Here is an 18,160-nt window from a genome sequence, read left to right as displayed (position 1 = left end):
TGCATATACATAGGAATAGCTTGCGGTTTTTTTTTGGCGTTTTTTTTTTGGCGTTATTTTTTACAAAGTATTTTTCAGAGAAATTTTTGCTTGATCCCCCTCCTGCATGCCACTGTCCAGGACGTGGCACGCTTTAAACAACTTTAAAATCAGTTTTCTGGCCAGAAATGGCTTTTCTAGGTTTTAACCTTTTTAGTGCCACAGGACGTAGAATCTACGTCCTGGGTACTAAAGGACCAAAGTGCCACAGAATGTAGATTCTACGTCCTGGGGCACTTCCGGGTTTGGGAGCGGAGAAGCGGCTTTTCAAGCCGCTTCTTCGCTCCCCGCTCGTTCCCCAGCCTCCAGACAATAGTCAGAGGTGGGGAACGAGTGGCCCCTGGGGTGCGATCGCCCAGGGGCCCCATGGGAAATACCTGGAGTCCACGATGTTTTCCCTTCCAGTGCCTCTGCCTTCTGCAGCTTCCCCCTCTGGCCCCCCTGCTTCCTGTCACGCCTACACACAGATCGTTGTGTGCAGCTGCCTCTGCTGTGTCTTTCCAGATTCTTCTGCCAGGTAAGTGCCACATACACACACAAAAACACACAATCACACACTTATTACACTAATACACACTTATACTCACACTTACACACACAAACATGCATTTTTGGGGTGGTTTTCACACATTCACACTCAAACTTACTTGCACACACACATTCATAGTCACACTTACTTGCACACATGCACACAAAACACATTTTACCATGTGTACACACTCACTTACACACTTATGTATTTTTGTAAAAAAAATTTTTTTTTCTATTGCATCGTTTTTATTCTTGCCTGAAAAAAATGTTTTATTGCCATTGCGGATAGTGTATTCGCTAACCGCACTGCGCAATACCTTTTGTGTATTATTTTGGTGTTTCTACTACATTTTCTGTGATTTCGGTGCATTTTGGGGTATTTTATTGCATGTTTAGCCATGTTATTGCATTTTCAGTTATGCATAGTTGTTGTTCGCTTGACCTTTGTCTGTAAAACCTATTTGCCCAAGCCAGAATACTCAAACTGTTATTCTGACCGCAGATATTATTAGGCAAAAAAAAAAATGATTTTAGTGATTTTTTCTTTATTTTTATCAATTTTGTTGCTTTTCATATTGTTCTTTATTACTTGTCTTTGCACATGGATATTTTGTCTGCTGTATTTCAATTTGGCATCCTGTGTACCCCACTTAGTTTGGTAAATCTATGCATATTGGGCATCAAACTGTTCAGTAGACCCCTGGCGTTCATACTTAAAGTGTTTTATGTTGGTACGTTACTAAATGTGGGGGTACATAATGGGGCAACATTCAAGCTTTGTGACAATTTTCAGAAATGTCACATAAACCGTTCTGTTTAGCATAGCTTTGTAGTTTGGTAGTTTGCAGTAGAAAGTTGTATTTGCCCATTTTTGTTTTGTCAAAATGTGTACTTTCGGAAAATATATGGTTTTCTAGGGTCTTCATACTGTTAGGGGGTCTTATGCCACATAATACACATACCGGGTGCAAAAATTGCATGAGCTGGAGCGTCTTATGTGAAAATTCATATGCACTATTTCTATTTGGGTGCCCCTGTACGGCACGCAGTTTGGCCAATATATGCATATAGGGCATCAAACTGTTCAGTAGGCCCCTGGCGTTCATATTTAGAAAGTTTTATGTTGATACATTACAAAATGTGGGGGTACATAATGGGGTAAAATGCAAGCTTTGTGACGATTTTCAGAAATGTCATAAAAACCGTTCTGTTTAGCATAGCTTTGTAGTTTGGTAGTTTGCAGTAGAAAGTTGTATTTGCCCATTTTTGTTTTGTCAGAATGTATACTTTCGGAAAATGTATGCTTTTCTATGGTCTCGGTACTGTTAGGGGGTCTTATGCCACATAATACACATACCGGGTGCAAAAATTTCATGAGCTGGAGCGTCTAATGTGAAAATTCATATGCACTATTTTTATTTGGGTGCCCCTGTACGGCATGCAGTTTGGCCAATATATGCATATAGGGCATCAAACTGTTCAGTAGGCCCCTGGAGTTCATATTTAGAAAGTTTTATGTTGATACGTTACAAAATGTGGGGGTACATAATGAGGTAACATGCAAGCTTTGTGACAATTTTCAGAAATGCCATAAAACACCGTTCTGTTTAGCATAGCTTTGTAGTTTGGTAGTTTGCAGTAGAAAGTTGTATTTGCCCATTTTTGTTTTGTCAGAATGTGTACTTTCGGAAAATATATGGTTTTCTATGGTCTCGGTACTGTTAGGGGGTCTTATGCCACATAATACACATACCGGGTGCAAAAATTGCATGAGCTGGAGCGTCTTATGTGAAAATTCATATGCACTATTTTTATTTGGGTGCCCCTGTACGGCACGCAGTTTGGCCAATATATGCATATAGGGCATCAAACTGTTCAGTAGGCCCCTGGCGTTCATATTTAGAAAGTTTTATGTTGATACATTACAAAATGTGGGGGTACATAATGGGGTAAAATGCAAGCTTTGTGACGATTTTCAGAAATGTCATAAAAACCGTTCTGTTTAGCATAGCTTTGTAGTTTGGTAGTTTGCAGTAGAAAGTTGTATTTACCCATTTTTGTTTTGTCAGAATGTGTACTTTCGGAAAATGTATGGTTTTCTATGGTCTCGGTACTGTTAGGGGGTCTTATGCCACATAATACACATACCAGGTGCAAAAATTGCATGAGCTGGAGTGTCTTATGTGAAAATTCATATGTACTATTTTTATTTGGGTGCCCCTGTACGGCACGCAGTTTGGCCAATATATGCATATAGGGCATCAAACTGTTCAGTAGGCCCCTGGTGTTCATATTTAGAAAGTTTTATGTTGATACATTACAAAATGTGGGGGTACATAATGGGGTAAAATGCAAGCTTTGTGACGATTTTCAGAAATGTCATAAAAACCGTTCTGTTTAGCATAGCTTTGTAGTTTGGTAGTTTGCAGTAGAAAGTTGTATTTGCCCATTTTTGTTTTGTCAGAATGTGTACTTTCGGAAAATGTATGGTTTTCTATGGTCTCGGTACTGTAAGGGGGTCTTATGCCACATAATACACATACCGGGTGCAAAAATTGCATGAGCCGGAGCGTCTTATGTGAAAATTCATATGCACTATTTTTATTTGGGTGCCCCTGTACGGCACGCAGTTTGGCCAATATATGCATATAGGGCATCAACCTGTTCAGTAGGCCCCTGGCGTTCATATTTAGAAAGTTTTATGTTGATATGTTACAAAATGTGGGGGTACATAATGAGGTAACATGCAAGCTTTGTGACAATTTTCAGAAATGCCATAAAAACCGTTCTGTTTAGCATAGCTTTGTAGTTTGGTAGTTTGCAGTAGAAAGTTGTATTTGCCCATTTTTGTTTTGTCAGAATGTGTACTTTCGGAAAATGTATGGTTTTCTATGGTCTCCTAACTGTTAGGGGGTCGTATGGCACATAATACACATACTGGGTGCAAAAACTGCATGAGCTGGAGCGTCTTATGTGAAAATTCATATGCACTATTTTTACTTGGGTGCCCCTGTACCCCACATAGTTTGGTATATCTATGCATATAGGGCATCAAACTGTTCAGTAGACCCCTGGTGTTCATATTTAGAATGTTTTATGTTGATACGGTACAAAATGTGGGGGTACATAATGGGGTAAAATGCAAGCTTTGTGAGGATTTTCAGAAATGTCAAAAAAAACGTTCTGTTTAGCATAGCTTTGTAGTTTGGTAGTTTGCAGTAGAAAGATGTATTTACCCATTTTTGTTTTGTCAGATTGTGTACTTTTGGAAAATGTATAGTTTTCTAGGGTCTCCTTACTGTTAGGGGGTCTTATGCCGCATAATGCACATGCTGGTAGCTTATATTGCAGTATATACACTTTGTATGCACTAACTTCCTTTTGGGGTCTCTAAATTCCAGATACATCAGTGATCCTATGCACAATGGGCATCAAACTGTTCAGTGGACCCTTGGCTTTCATATTTAGGGTGTGTTTTCTTTGTACCTAATGTTATGTGGGAGATAAGGTGCTTGAAAGTGGAAGATTTGATGTGATTTTCAGGTATTTCACCAAAACTAGCAATTTTGGGAAAGCACTGCGACTCTGTAGTTTGGAGTAGAAAGACATGGGTACCAATTTTGAATTCGCCCGAATGTGTACTTTCCAAAAATATATGGTTTTGGGGGGTCAATGTATATTTTTGTGTTTTTACCCCACCGAAAATGCAGTAAACGTGTTGAATTTTCAGTAGCTAAAGAGACCTCTGGGGCAATCTCTATGCACTAACTTCCTTATGGGGTCTCTAAATGCCAGATACAGTGCTGATCCTATGCACAATGGGCATCAAACTGTTCAGCGGACCCTTGGCTTTCATATTTAGGGTGTGTTTTCTTGGTACCTAATGTTATGTGGGAGATATGGTGCTTGAAAGTGGAATATTTGATGTGATTTTCAGGTATTTCACCAAAACTAGCAATTTTGGGAAAGCACTGTGACTCTCTAGTTTGGAGTAGAAAGACATGGGTACCAATTTTGAATTCGCCCGAATGTGTACTTTCCAAAAATATATGGTTTTCGGGGTCAATGTATTTTTTGTGTGTTTTTACCCCACCGAAAATGCAGTAAACGTGTTGAATTTTCAGTAGCTAAAGAGACCTCTGGGGCAATCTCTATGCACTGACGTCCTTATGGGGTCTCTAAATGCCAGATACAGTGCTGATCCTATGCACAATGGGCATCAAACTGTTCAGCGGACCCTTGGCTTTCATATTTAGGGTGTGTTTTCTTGGTACCTAATGTTATGTGGGAGATAAGGTGCTTGAAAGTGGAAGATTTGATGTGATTTTCAGGTATTTCACCAAAACTAGCAATTTTGGGAAAGCACTGCGACTCTGTAGTTTGGAGTAGAAAGACATGGGTACCAATTTTGAATTCGCCCGAATGTGTACTTTCCAAAAATATATGGTTTTGGGGGGTCAATGTATTCTTTTGTGTTTTTACCCCACAGAAAATGCAGTAAACGTGTTGAATTTTCAGTAGCTAAAGAGACCTCTGGGGCAATCTCTATGCACTAACTTCCTTATGGGGTCTCTAAATGCCAGATACAGTGCTGATCCTATGCACAATGGGCATCAAACTGTTCAGCGGACCCTTGGCTTTCATATTTAGGGTGTGTTTTCTTGGTACCTAATGTTATGTGGGAGATAAGGTGCTTGAAAGTGGAAGATTTGATGTGATTTTCAGGTATTTCACCAAAACTAGCAATTTTGGGAAAGCACTGCGACTCTGTAGTTTGGAGTAGAAAGACATGGGTACCAATTTTGAATTCGCCCGAATGTGTACTTTCCAAAAATATATGGTTTTGGGGGGTCAATGTATTTTTTTGTGTTTTTACCCCACAGAAAATGCAGTAAACTTGTTGAATTTTCAGTAGCTAAAGAGACCTCTGGGGCAATCTCTATGCACTGACGTCCTTATGGGGTCTCTAAATGCCAGATACAGTGCTGATCCTATGCACAATGGGCATCAAACTGTTCAGCGGACCCTTGGCTTTCATATTTAGGGTGTGTTTTCTTGGTACCTAATGTTATGTGGGAGATAAGGTGCTTGAAAGTAGAAGATTTGATGTGATTTTCAGGTATTTCACCAAAACTAGCAATTTTGGGAAAGCACTGCGACTCTGTAGTTTGGAGTAGAAAGACATGGGTACCAATTTTGAATTCGTCTGAATGTGTACTTTCCAAAAATATATGGTTTTGGGGGGTCAATGTATTTTTTTGTGTTTTTACCCCACCGAAAATGCAGTAAACGTGTTGAATTTTCAGTAGCTAAAGAGACCTCTGGGGCAATCTCTATGCACTGATGTCCTTATGGGGTCTCTAAATGCCAGATACAGTGCTAATCCTATGCACAATGGGCATCAAACTGTTCAGGGGACCCTTGGCTTTCATATTTAGGGTGTGTTTTCTTGGTACCTAATGTTATGTGGGAGATAAGGTGCTTGAAAGTGGAAGATTTGATGTGATTTTCAGGTATTTCACCAAAACTAGCAATTTTGGGAAAGCACTGCGACTCTGTAGTTTGGAGTAGAAAGACATGGGTACCAATTTTGAATTCGCCCGAATGTGTACTTTCCAAAAACATATGGTTTTGGGGGGTCAATGTATTTTTTTGTGTTTTTACCCCACAGAAAATGCAGTAAATGTGTTGAATTTTCAGTAGCTAAAGAGACCTCTGGGGCAATCTCTATGCACTCACGTCCTTATGGGGTCTCTAAATGCCAGATACAGTGCTGATCCTATGCACAATGGGCATCAAACTGTTCAGCGGACCCTTGGCTTTCATATTTAGGGTGTGTTTTCTTGGTACCTAATGTTATGTGGGAGATAAGGTGCTTGAAAGTGGAAGATTTGATGTGATTTTCAGGTATTTCACCAAAACTAGCAATTTTGGGAAAGCACTGCGACTCTGTAGTTTGGAGTAGAAAGACATGGGTACCAATTTTGAATTCGCCCGAATGTGTACTTTCCAAAAATATATGGTTTTGGGGGGTCAATGTATTTTTTTGTGTTTTTACCCCACCGAAAATGCAGTAAACGTGTTGAATTTTCAGTAGCTAAAGAGACCTCTGGGGCAATCTCTATGCACTGACGTCCTTATGGGGTCTCTAAATGCCAGATACAGTGCTGATCCTATGCACAATGGGCATCAAACTGTTCAGCGGACCCTTGGCTTTCATATTTAGGGTGTGTTTTCTTGGTACCTAATGTTATGTGGGAGATAAGGTGCTTGAAAGTGGAAGATTTGATGTGATTTTCAGGTATTTCACCAAAACTAGCAATTTTGGGAAAGCACTGCGACTCTGTAGTTTGGAGTAGAAAGACATGGGTACCAATTTTGAATTCGCCCGAATGTGTACTTTCCAAAAATATATGGTTTTGGGGGTCAATGTATTTTTTTGTGTTTTTACCCCACAGAAAATGAAGTAAACGTGTTGAATTTTCAGTAGCAAAAGAGATCTCCTGGGCAATTTGTATGTACTAACTTCCTTTTGGGGTTTCTAAATTCCAGATACATTGGTGATCCTATGCACAATGGGCATCAAACTGTTCAGTGGACCCCTGGCTTTCATATTTAGGGTGTGTTTTCTTGGTACCTAATGTTATGTGGGAGATAAGGTGCTTGAAAGTGGAAGATTTGAGGTGATTTTTTAGAATTTTCATAATTTTTTATAGAAAATGCTAAATTCAGTAAAGCATTGCTGTTTGGTACTTTGGAGTTTGAAGACATAGTTACCCATTTCGGATTCGTCAGAATGTGTAGTTTTCAAAAATGTATGGTTTCCTGGGGTAAACCTAATGTTCCAGGATTTTTGGCTTTGGAATGTAAAGTATACCGTATTCTGCTGTAATGCTTTGAAAATTTAGTAATTTACTGCTGGGAGTTTTTGATCTATAGAAGTCAGAAATCTCAATAAAACTATACATATCAGGTATTGGCACGTTCGGGAGACATGAGGCTTTCCAAATCAGTTGAATTTTTTTCCATAAAATAAAATATGTTTCTGGTAGAAATCCTTATATCATGAAAAATAGCATTTTTTCTTTTTTTTTTTGTATTTCAAGCTCTAAATCTTGTTCCAGAAGTGGAAATACACAAAAACTCAGGTAGATTTGGAAAGCTCAGGTTCTCCTGAAAAAAACAATATATAGTTTGCCTACCTAAACTTAACCCTGCCCCCAGTAAAAGCCCCTACATTGAGAGAGCACAGAATGTTCACAAAACGTCTGGCACTGGGGGGAACTGAAATGACGAATTCGGCTGGCACTTAAAGGGTTAAAGTTCGCCTTCCCATTGAAGTCTATGGGGTTCGCAAAGTTCGCGAATATTCGCGAGTTTTGGCGAAAGTCCGCGAACGGGTTCGCGAACATTTTCGGCGATGTTCGCTACATCTCTAGCTCGAATACCACAGAGAGGTGTTGTTGACCTGGACTGGAGATGTGAGTTATTTTATACAGCAGTTTGACCATTGAAATTAACTTAGGACCACATCCAAATTTCTCCAAAACCTGCCACAGATATTGCCAATTGAGTCAAATGCCTTTGTTATATCTTAGCATATACACACTTAGCACACAAGTCATATAATTCCTGCAAAGCCATACCTATATGAGCATGTGGTAGAATATAAACTACTGTAATAATGACCGCACTCAACTCCAGGGTAAATAAAATGGACATCATTTAATAGTTGAACATTCTAAATTAAATGAGCAGGAACAAAAGAGAACAGACATACCCTTTGCTCCACACCACATAGTATGCAGCAAACTCACCCACCTTTAATTTTATTAGCGCCAGCGGGTCTGTCCATCGGAAACACAGCAAAAAAATCCAATGGAGTTATTAACTGATCCGGGACTAAAGGCGTAACCATGTCTCAGTGAGATGCAAAAGGTTACAATTTCTCATATCATGCTGAAAAGCCACTCTTGCTCTTAGATTCTCCATCTTCTCTAGCGACTGGACATTGGCAAGCAGAATGCTGAGTAATGAAGGATGAAGGGCTCACTACCTCAGTCTATTCTGGACATCACCACAAACCTCTCTGTGCTTCTTTATCCAGCTTTGTGCACTTGCATGCCCAAATCCCCGACATTAACCTTATACACGCCACAAAATATCTCAGCTGGCCAGGTTGGATCAATCTTCAAAAATTCAGTTACTATATTAGAAGCTTAATGTCTTACATCCCAAAGAGTGCTGCTATCGAAAACTATCAAGTCAGTTGGGCAAAGGATAGGAAACAGATGGCAGGATTACAAAAAGTACAGAGATTACCGAACAATACCAGCACGAGTAGGCTCCAAAGGCTCAGTTTGGTAATGCACCAGCACTCTGAAGAACAGTAAAGGGATTTAATCCAGATAGATCCTGGATAGTGATGAGCGAATCTGTCCCATTGCGCTTCGCTATAAAATTCGCGAAACGGCAAGAGAATTTGCAAAACGGCGAAAAATTTGTGAAACGCATTTGTTGCGCAATTTTTTTGTTGCCTGCGTCTATTTTTTTTGTCACCCGCATCTATTTTTGTCCATGCAGCTATTTTTTTGTCAAGACCGCACCCTTTTTTTGACGCATCCGCAGCCAATTTGTTGCATGCCAAATTTTTCCGAGCCGAATTTTCATGGTAGTTTCACGAAATAATTCACCAATGGCAAAATGCAAACATTTGCTGCAAATCCATGCCTGGCGACAAAAATTTGCTCATCACTATGGCTGGAGAATTGAGCAAAGGGGTCAGAGGCCACCATCTTAACTGTCAGATCTGGCTTCTAGCCCCCCCCTCAGTGCACAACAAAAACATTTGAATTGGAGGCAGGTCCGGTCCTAGTTCTCACTGTGCATTCTCCTGTTTGGTTATCAATCAATTAGATCAGCGGTCGGGGACCTTTTTGGCCATAAACACTACATATTTTAAAAGGCTTAGAACACGTCTTCTATCCTCCGAGCGCAGGCCACGCCCCCGGTATTTTTTTTTTTATTAAAGATTTGGCAGCGAGCCAGATACAGCCATCAAAAGAGCCAAGTCTGACTCCCGAGCCATAGGTTCCCTACCCCTGAATTAGATGCTCAGTGGGGTCTGAATACTTTTGGCCTTATAGCGCATTCCTCACTTTTGTATAATATATAGAACACTCCTCAATATTTTTAGTAACACCTAAATAACCAATCTAACATTAAACCATTATTATGTTGGGTTGAAAACCCCAACAGACTGCTCTTCCACTTCAGCTTCTTCTTCCACTTCTTCATCTTCTGCTTCTTCTTATTCTTAGCCCCCCCATTTTCTAAACGCTACTCCTTCTACAGTTTTAGGGGTACAACACCCAAACTCCCCACACTTCTTGCCCTATAGCGGAGCAGGTTGCTTGTGCTTTTCGAAGTGATCCCGTCCCCCATCTTTTTGTGGCGCCACTCCGAACCCCCCAGTTTTCCCATTGACTTTGACAGGGAAGATTTCCAAACTGCTGCCACTCTTACAGCTTTGAAGCTACACCCCCCAAACTTGAATAACATAATCATGGGGGTCAGCCTGATTGAAAATATGATTGCTGGATGCCCAAAAGTGGGCGGAGCTGTGAACAGCCAATCAGATTTTACCTATTGATTTGGCGGAAATCCAACCTGCTGCCATTCTCACAGTAATAACACCGGGGTCCCCAAACTTTTTACACTTGGTCACTAGGGGAGTGCAGTTTTAGATTTGAAAAGTAGGCGGAGCCACCAACAGCCAATCAAATTTAACCTATTGATTTTTATTGGTTTGATGCCAGAGTTCCCAAACTTTGCACAGTCAGTCACTGGGTGACTACGCATTCAAGTTTTTTTTGTTTTTTTTAAACCACAAAGTGGGAGGGGCCAACAACAGCCAATCAAATTTTACAATTGACTTTTATGGGAAAATTGAAACTGCTGCCAATCTTACAGCTTTGAGGCTACACTCCCCAAACTTGAATCACACAGTCATAGGCTCAACCTGAATGAAAATATGATGATTGTTGGATGCCCAAAAGTGGGCGGAGCTGTGAACAGCCAATCAGATTTTACCTATGGACTTGTGGAAATCCAACCTGCTGCCATTCTCACGGTATTAACACCGGGGTCCCCAAACTTTGCAGGTTTAGGCACCAGGTAACTTCAAGGTAAGAAAAAGTGGGCAGAGCCACCAACAGCCAATCAGAGTTTACCTATTGACTTTCAACCTGCTGCCATTCTCACAGAATTAACACCAGGATCCCCAAACTTTTACCAGTAGAGGACTGCAGTTTTAGTTTTGAAACAGTGGGTGGGGCCACCAACATCCAATCAGATTTCACCTATTGAATTTTATTGGTTTGATGCCAGGGTTCGCAAACTTTGCACAGTCAGTCACTGGGTGACTTCGTACTCAAGGTTAGAAAAAGTGGGCGGGGCCGCCAAAAGCCAATATCATTTCTTTCATTGTTTTCAGTGGGGAAATTTTAACTGCTGCCATTCTCACATATTTAATGTCAGGGTTCCCAAACTTTGCACAGTTTGTCACTGGGTGAAAATGTCCCAAGTTTAGAAAAGTGGGCTGGGCCAACGACAGCCAATCAGATTTCACCTATACACTTCATATGTTTAAATTTAAACTGCTGCCATTCTTTAAATATTAATACTAAGGTCCCCAAACTTTGCAGAGCTAGTCACCTGGTAACTCCAGTTCAGAGTTAGAAAAAGTGGGTGGAGCCACCAACAGCCAATCAGATTTTACCTATTGATTTTCAAAGGGGAACTTCAACCTGCTGCCATTCTTATAGTATTAACACCAGGGTCACTAGGGGACTGCATTTTTTGTTTTTAAAAAGCAGGTGGAGCCACCAACAGCCAATCAGACTTCACCTATTGATTTTTTTTTGTTTAAATTTAAAATGCTGCTTTTCTCACACTATTTATGTCAGGGTTCCCAAACTTTGCAAAGTCAGTCACTGGATGACTACATATTAAGGTTAGAACAAGTGGGAGGAGCCACCAACAGCAACTCCATTTCCACCCATTAGATTTCATTGGTTTATATTTAAACTGATGCCATTATATAAATATTAATTCCAGGGTTGTTAAAGTTTCCAGAATTAGTCACTGCAGTTCAAAAATAGGAAAAGTGGGTTGGGCCACTAACAGCCAATCAGATTTCATCCATTGAATTTTATTGGTTTAAATTTAAAATGCTGCCGTTCTTTAACTATTAATCCTAGGGCCCCTAAACTTTGTAGAGTTAGTCACTGGGTAACTGCAGTTCCAGGTTTGAAAAAGGGGGTGGAGCCACCAACCGCCAATCAGATGTCACTCATTGACTTTCAGTTGGACATTCAGCTGCCATTCAGACACTATTAAAACCAGGGTCCCCAAACTTTGCACAGTGGTTTTTACTGTATAACTGTGGTCCAAGGTTAGAGAAAGTGGGCAGAGCCCATTAAGTGACGTCATGTTTTTCAACCCAACATGAAGTTTGTTCTCAAACTTCCCTTTCTAGTTTCACATATTATTAGAGAACTGGACCTAAACAATGAATATGAAAAAATTGCATATGCAAGTACTGATTCTACAACTACTGTATTTTCACTAAAAGATGGGGAAGATGGGGAAAATCCCCTAATAAAAATATACTAGAGGGCAAAATAAAACGATAAACACTTTCCAAGAACCCCCTCCCCCTGTTTTCCCCCTATTGTTGCCACAAGGCACTTTGTGTTATGTTATTAAAATGCAAAAAAAGTATATATATAAAAAAAATTATAAAAAATATCAAAACAGCAATAACAGCATGAAAACTGTTTTAAAGTGTCCATATGTAGGAACCATGTAGAAGACTACAGCAGAAACCAAAAGAAAGTAACATAGCACACTAGAATAAAGGGCTCAATGGCACTCTGCAGCTCCAACCCTGCCCATTGAGCCTTATGGGAGGCTTTCCTTGGGCCGGGTTGGAGCTGCAGAGCGCCATTGAGCCCTATGGGAGACTTTCCTTGGGCCAGGTTGGAGCTGCAGAGTGCCATTGAGCCCTTTGGGAGGCTTTCCTTGGGCCGGGTTGGAGCTGCAGAGTGCCATTGAGCCCTATGGGAGACTTTCCTTGGGCTAGGTTGGAGCTGCAGAGTGCCATTGAGCCCTATGGGAGACTTTCCTTGGGCCGGGTTGGAGCTGCAGAGTGCCATTGAGCCCTATGGGAGACTTTCCTTGGGCCGGGTTGGAGCTGCAGAGTGCCATTGAGCCCTATGGGAGACTTTCCTTGGGTCGGGTTGGAGCTGCAGAGTGCCATTGAGCCCTATGGGAGACTTTCCTTGGGCCGGGTTGGAGCTGCAGAGTGCCATTGAGCCCTATGGGAGACTTTCCTTGGGCCGGGTTGGAGCTGCAGAGTGCCATTGAGCCCTATAGGAGACTTTCCTTGGGCCGGGTTGGAGCTGCAGAGTGCCATTGAGCCCTATGGGAGACTTTCCTTGGGCCGGGTTGGAGCTGCAGAGTGCCATTGAGCCCTATGGGAGACTTTCCTTGGGCTAGGTTGGAGCTGTAGAGTGCCATTGAGCCCTATGGGAGACTTTCCTTGGGCCGGGTTGGAGCTGCAGAGTGCCATTGAGCCCTATGGGAGACTTTCCTTGGGCCGGGTTGGAGCTGCAGAGTGCCATTGAGCCCAATGGGAGACTTTCCTTGGGCCAGGTTGGAGCTGCAGAGTGCCATTGAGCCCTATGGGAGACTTTCCTTGGGTCGGGTTGGAGCTGCAGAGTGCCATTGAGCCCTATGGGAGACTTTCCTTGGGTCGGGTTGGAGCTGCAGAGTGCCATTGAGCCCTATGGGAGACTTTCCTTGGGCCAGGTTGGAGCTGCAGAGTGCCATTGAGCCCTATGGGAGACTTTCCTTGGGTCGGGTTGGAGCTGCAGAGTGCCATTGAGCCCTATGGGAGACTTTCCTTGGGTCGGGTTGGAGCTGCAGAGTGCCATTGAGCCCTATGGGAGACTTTCCTTGGGCCGGGTTGGAGCTGCAGAGTGCCATTGAGCCCTATGGGAGACTTTCCTTGGGCCGGGTTGGAGCTGCAGAGTGCCATTGAGCCCTATGGGAGACTTTCCTTGGGTCGGGTTGGAGCTGCAGAGTGCCATTGAGCCCTATGGGAGACTTTCCTTGGGCCGGGTTGGAGCTGCAGAGTGCCATTGAGCCCTATGGGAGACTTTCCTTGGGCCGGGTTGGAGCTGCAGAGTGCCATTGAGCCCTATGGGAGACTTTCCTTGGGCCAGGTTGGAGCTGCAGAGTGCCATTGAGCCCTATGGGAGACTTTCCTTGGGCCGGGTTGGAGCTGCAGAGTGCCATTGCCAAAGTCGGAAAGGTTTTCTGGATCGCCAATACAATATTGTCGTGACCAATACGATTTTTTCGTGGGCATTTTCGTGATATTTACGACCTTCAGAAATTATCGTATCCAATCCGAATTTGTCCCATTCGGGATTTAAACTCATGTTTTTTTGAACAGTTTTGTTTTGAACAGTTCACATTTAACTACCTTGTTTTTAATTTTAAAAAGTCAAGAACAGGTCTCATGATATTTCAGAACTTCTATTCTATAATAGTCAACACACATAAAAGGAAGCTTTTTTTTTACTGTATAATTGTCATTCATTTTAGTATCATAATTATCCCCCTGACAGCCTCTAGTCAGAGTGCTAGAACATAAATATGCAGGATATTCTGGATTCTCATTCTGTGCCGAATTTGCTGTATTTGCTGTATTTGCCTTTTCCATTCATTTTCAGCCTCTATAAACTGCTGTTTTATTAAGGACACAATCAACAACAGACTGAGCTTGTTCATCACTTGGCTTGGTGTGATATGTGCAGCGTCTCCTATATCCTAATAATCCTGCTGGTACTCCCGGGCATTGTAGGAGGACAAAGTAAATATGGCTGTGCGCTTAATCTTGCTTTTAGCCCTCATTATTATGTGGATGGGGACTTCATTATTGCAGGAAGTATTACTGTCTGCACACACTATCTGAATTATCTCACACGCTTCCAAGTTCCTACAAGAAAAAAAGAATGCAGCAAGTAAGTAAAGAGAATCTACCATGAGATCATTATAGACATAAACATCAGGGCAAAAAAAAAAAAATATATATATATATATATTGGAAATTATATAGAAAAATGATACAACACAGATAAAGAGCATCTATGGCTCCTCTCTAGGATAGTGAATTGCATGTTTAGAAAGGAGGATTTTTGGGAGGACACCGTTTTAATGACAGAGAAAATCTAGGTTACTGAAACTCTAACTTTAGATGGGCTCTTGTTAAGTAAAGTTCATTTGCACAACAGGATGATAAATTGAGACTTGATAAATGTGTCTTTTTTCACTGTTATCTTCTATGTAACTATGTAACATGGCTACTATACAGTACAGGTATGGAATCCCTTATCCAGAAACCCGTTATAGAGAAAGCTCTGACTTACGGAAAGCCCGTCTCCCATAGTCTCCATTTTAATGAAATAATTCAGAATTTTAAACCTTGTTTCCTTTCTCTCTGTAAAAATAAAACAGTACCTTGTAATTGATCCCTAGTAAGATATAAATAATCCTTATTGGATGCCAAACGGCCCTATTGGGTTTAATTAATTTTTTGTTGATTTTTTTTAGTAGACTTACGGTATGAAGATCCAAATTACAGAAAGACCCCTTATCCAGAATGCCCTTGGTCCCGAGCATTCTGGATAACGTGTCCTATACCTGAATAACATGTTCAGTCCTATTATTATTATTATTATTAACATTTATTTATAAGGCGCCAACATATTCCACAGCCCTGTACAATAAGTGGGTTACATACATTGGGCATACAGAGTAACATATAAAGCAATCAATAACCGATACAAGAGGTGAAGAGAGCCCTGTCCAGAAGAGCTTACAATCTACAAGGAGAAAGGGTTGAGACACAAGGTGTGGGAATGGGCATGACCAGAGTTGTAAGAGGTGTGGCAGAGGGTATTGCTTTTAGCAGCACACTGAGGGTATTTTAAACTAGATTAGGGTAAGATTCTCTAAATAAATGTGTTTTTAGAGATCTCTTGAAGGCAGAGAGATTGGGAGAAAGTCTGGCAGTTTGTGGGAGCGAATTCCAGAGTCCCATACCCCTGGTCTTGTTTACACATATTTTATTTAAATAACCCAAAGTACATAGTATTACTGGAAACCAAGATTAAGACATGGAACCAATATTATCCGACATGTATGAAATTCAGACATTCTCAGGCATAATACCCAGTCTGAGTATCTCACTTACATAGCTACATAGTTACGCAGTTAAATTAGGTTGAAAAAATGTCCATTAAGTTCAACCATTCCAACGGAACCCCCCCCCCCCCAATGCGCATATACACATTTAGACCAGCCTATCTATACACTCACATACAGTATATAAAGTATATACCAATATATATATAATTGTAGATTTAAGTATCACAATAGCCTTGTATATAAGCCATTCTTAACAGAATCTGCCATCGGAAGGGCATTCCACAACCTCACTGCCCTCATTGTTAATAACCACTTACACTGCTTAAAATGAAAGTTCTGTTCCTCTAGTCCATGGGTCCCAATAGTTTTTTACCCATGTACCCACGTTCAAATTAAAAAAAATTTTGAGGGAAACCCAAGTACGCAACATGTTCCTGCAGGAGGCAATTTTGGGCTGTGATTTGCTACTGGTAGGCCCTACTTGAACTGGCAGCCTAAAGGGGGTTCTGTTTGGCCGTACATGTTGTTTTTATACAAACTAAACTAAACAAGGTACTGAAATTAAAAAATGAGCACCTGCTTTGAGGCCACTGGGAGCAACATCCAAGAAGTTGGGGAGCAACATGTTCCTCCTGAGCCACTGGTTGGGGATCACTGCTCTAGTATAAAGGGGGGGGGCTCTGGTGCACTGATTTTTATGGGGAAAAAGAACACCCCCTATCTGTCTATATTATCCTCTCATGTACTTGTAAATATATAGTGTAATATGTTTCAATACATCTGTCCAGTACGTTTTTGGGTAAGACAGAGTATGTGAAGCAATGTGCCCATTTCCATATGGCATATCGCACACAATGGCGATATAGAGTGGTAGTGTGACTGATATAATAGGTACAATTGAAGCAGTCTATGTTTGTATGTCCATGGCACCCATAAGGATGGTGCCTTAAAAGTTTCTTGCCAATGGTCATCATTGAAGTCCCAAGATCCCTTTGCCATTCCTCCCTGGGCACCCCTAAAAATGCTTGTTTTTTTGTGTCTGCTTGTATAGACACATGGAGGTTTAATAGCATAAACTATATACAAAGTATGGAAACCTGGGAAGATGGAAGACGGTATTGTATACTGTATCCTCCTTGAGACAATTATTGCAATGCATACCTGTAAGGCAGGCAAATAAAACATTTTCTATTAATGTTATTAATGAGCCTAGTTCTGATGTTTTACTTGTCCCTACAGCTGCTCTTACCATTCTATCCCTTATGGTTGCAGCCCTTTATTCCAAAAGGCCTCCAAAGTGAGACAGTTTGCCTTCACAACATTCTAATGTTTGCAGATAACATTACTAATCCATGTAGACCAAAAGCACCCTTTGCTGAAAAATAAACGCCTATCCCTATTTTTCTTAGCTGTTTCTGTTCTGTTTCTATTCAATGCAGTTTCCAATCTGCTCTTATCCCACAATAATCTTGGATAATATATGTATGTATGTACGTACGTATGTATGTATGTATATATGACTTTATTTATAAAGCGCCACAAGGGTATGCAGCGTTGTACAATCTTACAGAATATAAAATTACACACAGGGAGGACAAGTGATATAATAAATAAATACAATAAATGTATATATATATATATATAAGTGCCATGTGGTATGAGACACAGTAGGAAGGAGGTCCCTGCCTCGTAGAGCTTACAATCTAAGTGGTTGGGTAACATACAGGCACAAATTGGAAGGTAAGAGTGCACCAGGTATGGGCAAAATAATGTCTTAGTGCCCCAGAAGGTAACAGCTGAGCTTTTTCTTAAAGAGAGTGGGTGAGTGTTCCCTACGGAGGGATTCAGGGATAGAGTTCCAGAGGTAAGGAGCAGCGAGATAGAAAGGTTTAAGCCGAGAGAGCGCAGTGGGTGTGGATGGTGTAAAAAGACGGAGGCTCTGAGAGGAGCGGAGGAGACGACCAGGAACGTGCAGGGAGACCAGTGGAGGAATGTAGTGAGGAGCAGAGGAGTGAAGGGCTGTGAATGTTATCAGAAGGATTCTGTAAGCTATCCTTTGCTTAACAGGTAACCAGAATTTACTTCTCTCATTCAGTTTAATCTCCAAGTTTTCTTTGTATGAAACAATCTTTTATACTCTATAAAACTGGGATTTTGAATTCAACAATCTGATTTTTGCTGAAAGCTGGAGGATTCAGCAATTCAAACTTGTCCATTTAGGATATGGAAAACTTTTTGTTCGTAATAAGTGCTTTAAAACAAACTCTTATTGTACCAAATGTAACGAAACTGGTGTTCATTTATTCCACTA

At 41.1% G+C, this 18,160-nt stretch overlaps 1 protein-coding gene across 1 annotated transcript in view; it reads left to right on the top strand.

The window, feature by feature from the left end:
• The first annotated feature begins 7,990 nt into the window (after positions 1 to 7,990).
• Positions 7,991 to 18,160, top strand: part of LOC100494946 (vomeronasal type-2 receptor 26) — a 28,430-nt gene continuing 18,260 nt past the window's right edge. The window contains 1 exon segment of the mRNA XM_031891781.1: positions 7,991 to 8,051. Within this exon segment, the coding sequence (XP_031747641.1) occupies positions 7,991 to 8,051 (61 nt within the window).

This window comes from Xenopus tropicalis, chromosome 8 (genome assembly GCF_000004195.4).
Source record: "Xenopus tropicalis strain Nigerian chromosome 8, UCB_Xtro_10.0, whole genome shotgun sequence".
Taxonomy (NCBI): Eukaryota; Metazoa; Chordata; class Amphibia; order Anura; family Pipidae; genus Xenopus; species Xenopus tropicalis.
This window is presented reverse-complemented; position numbering and strand designations above follow the sequence as displayed.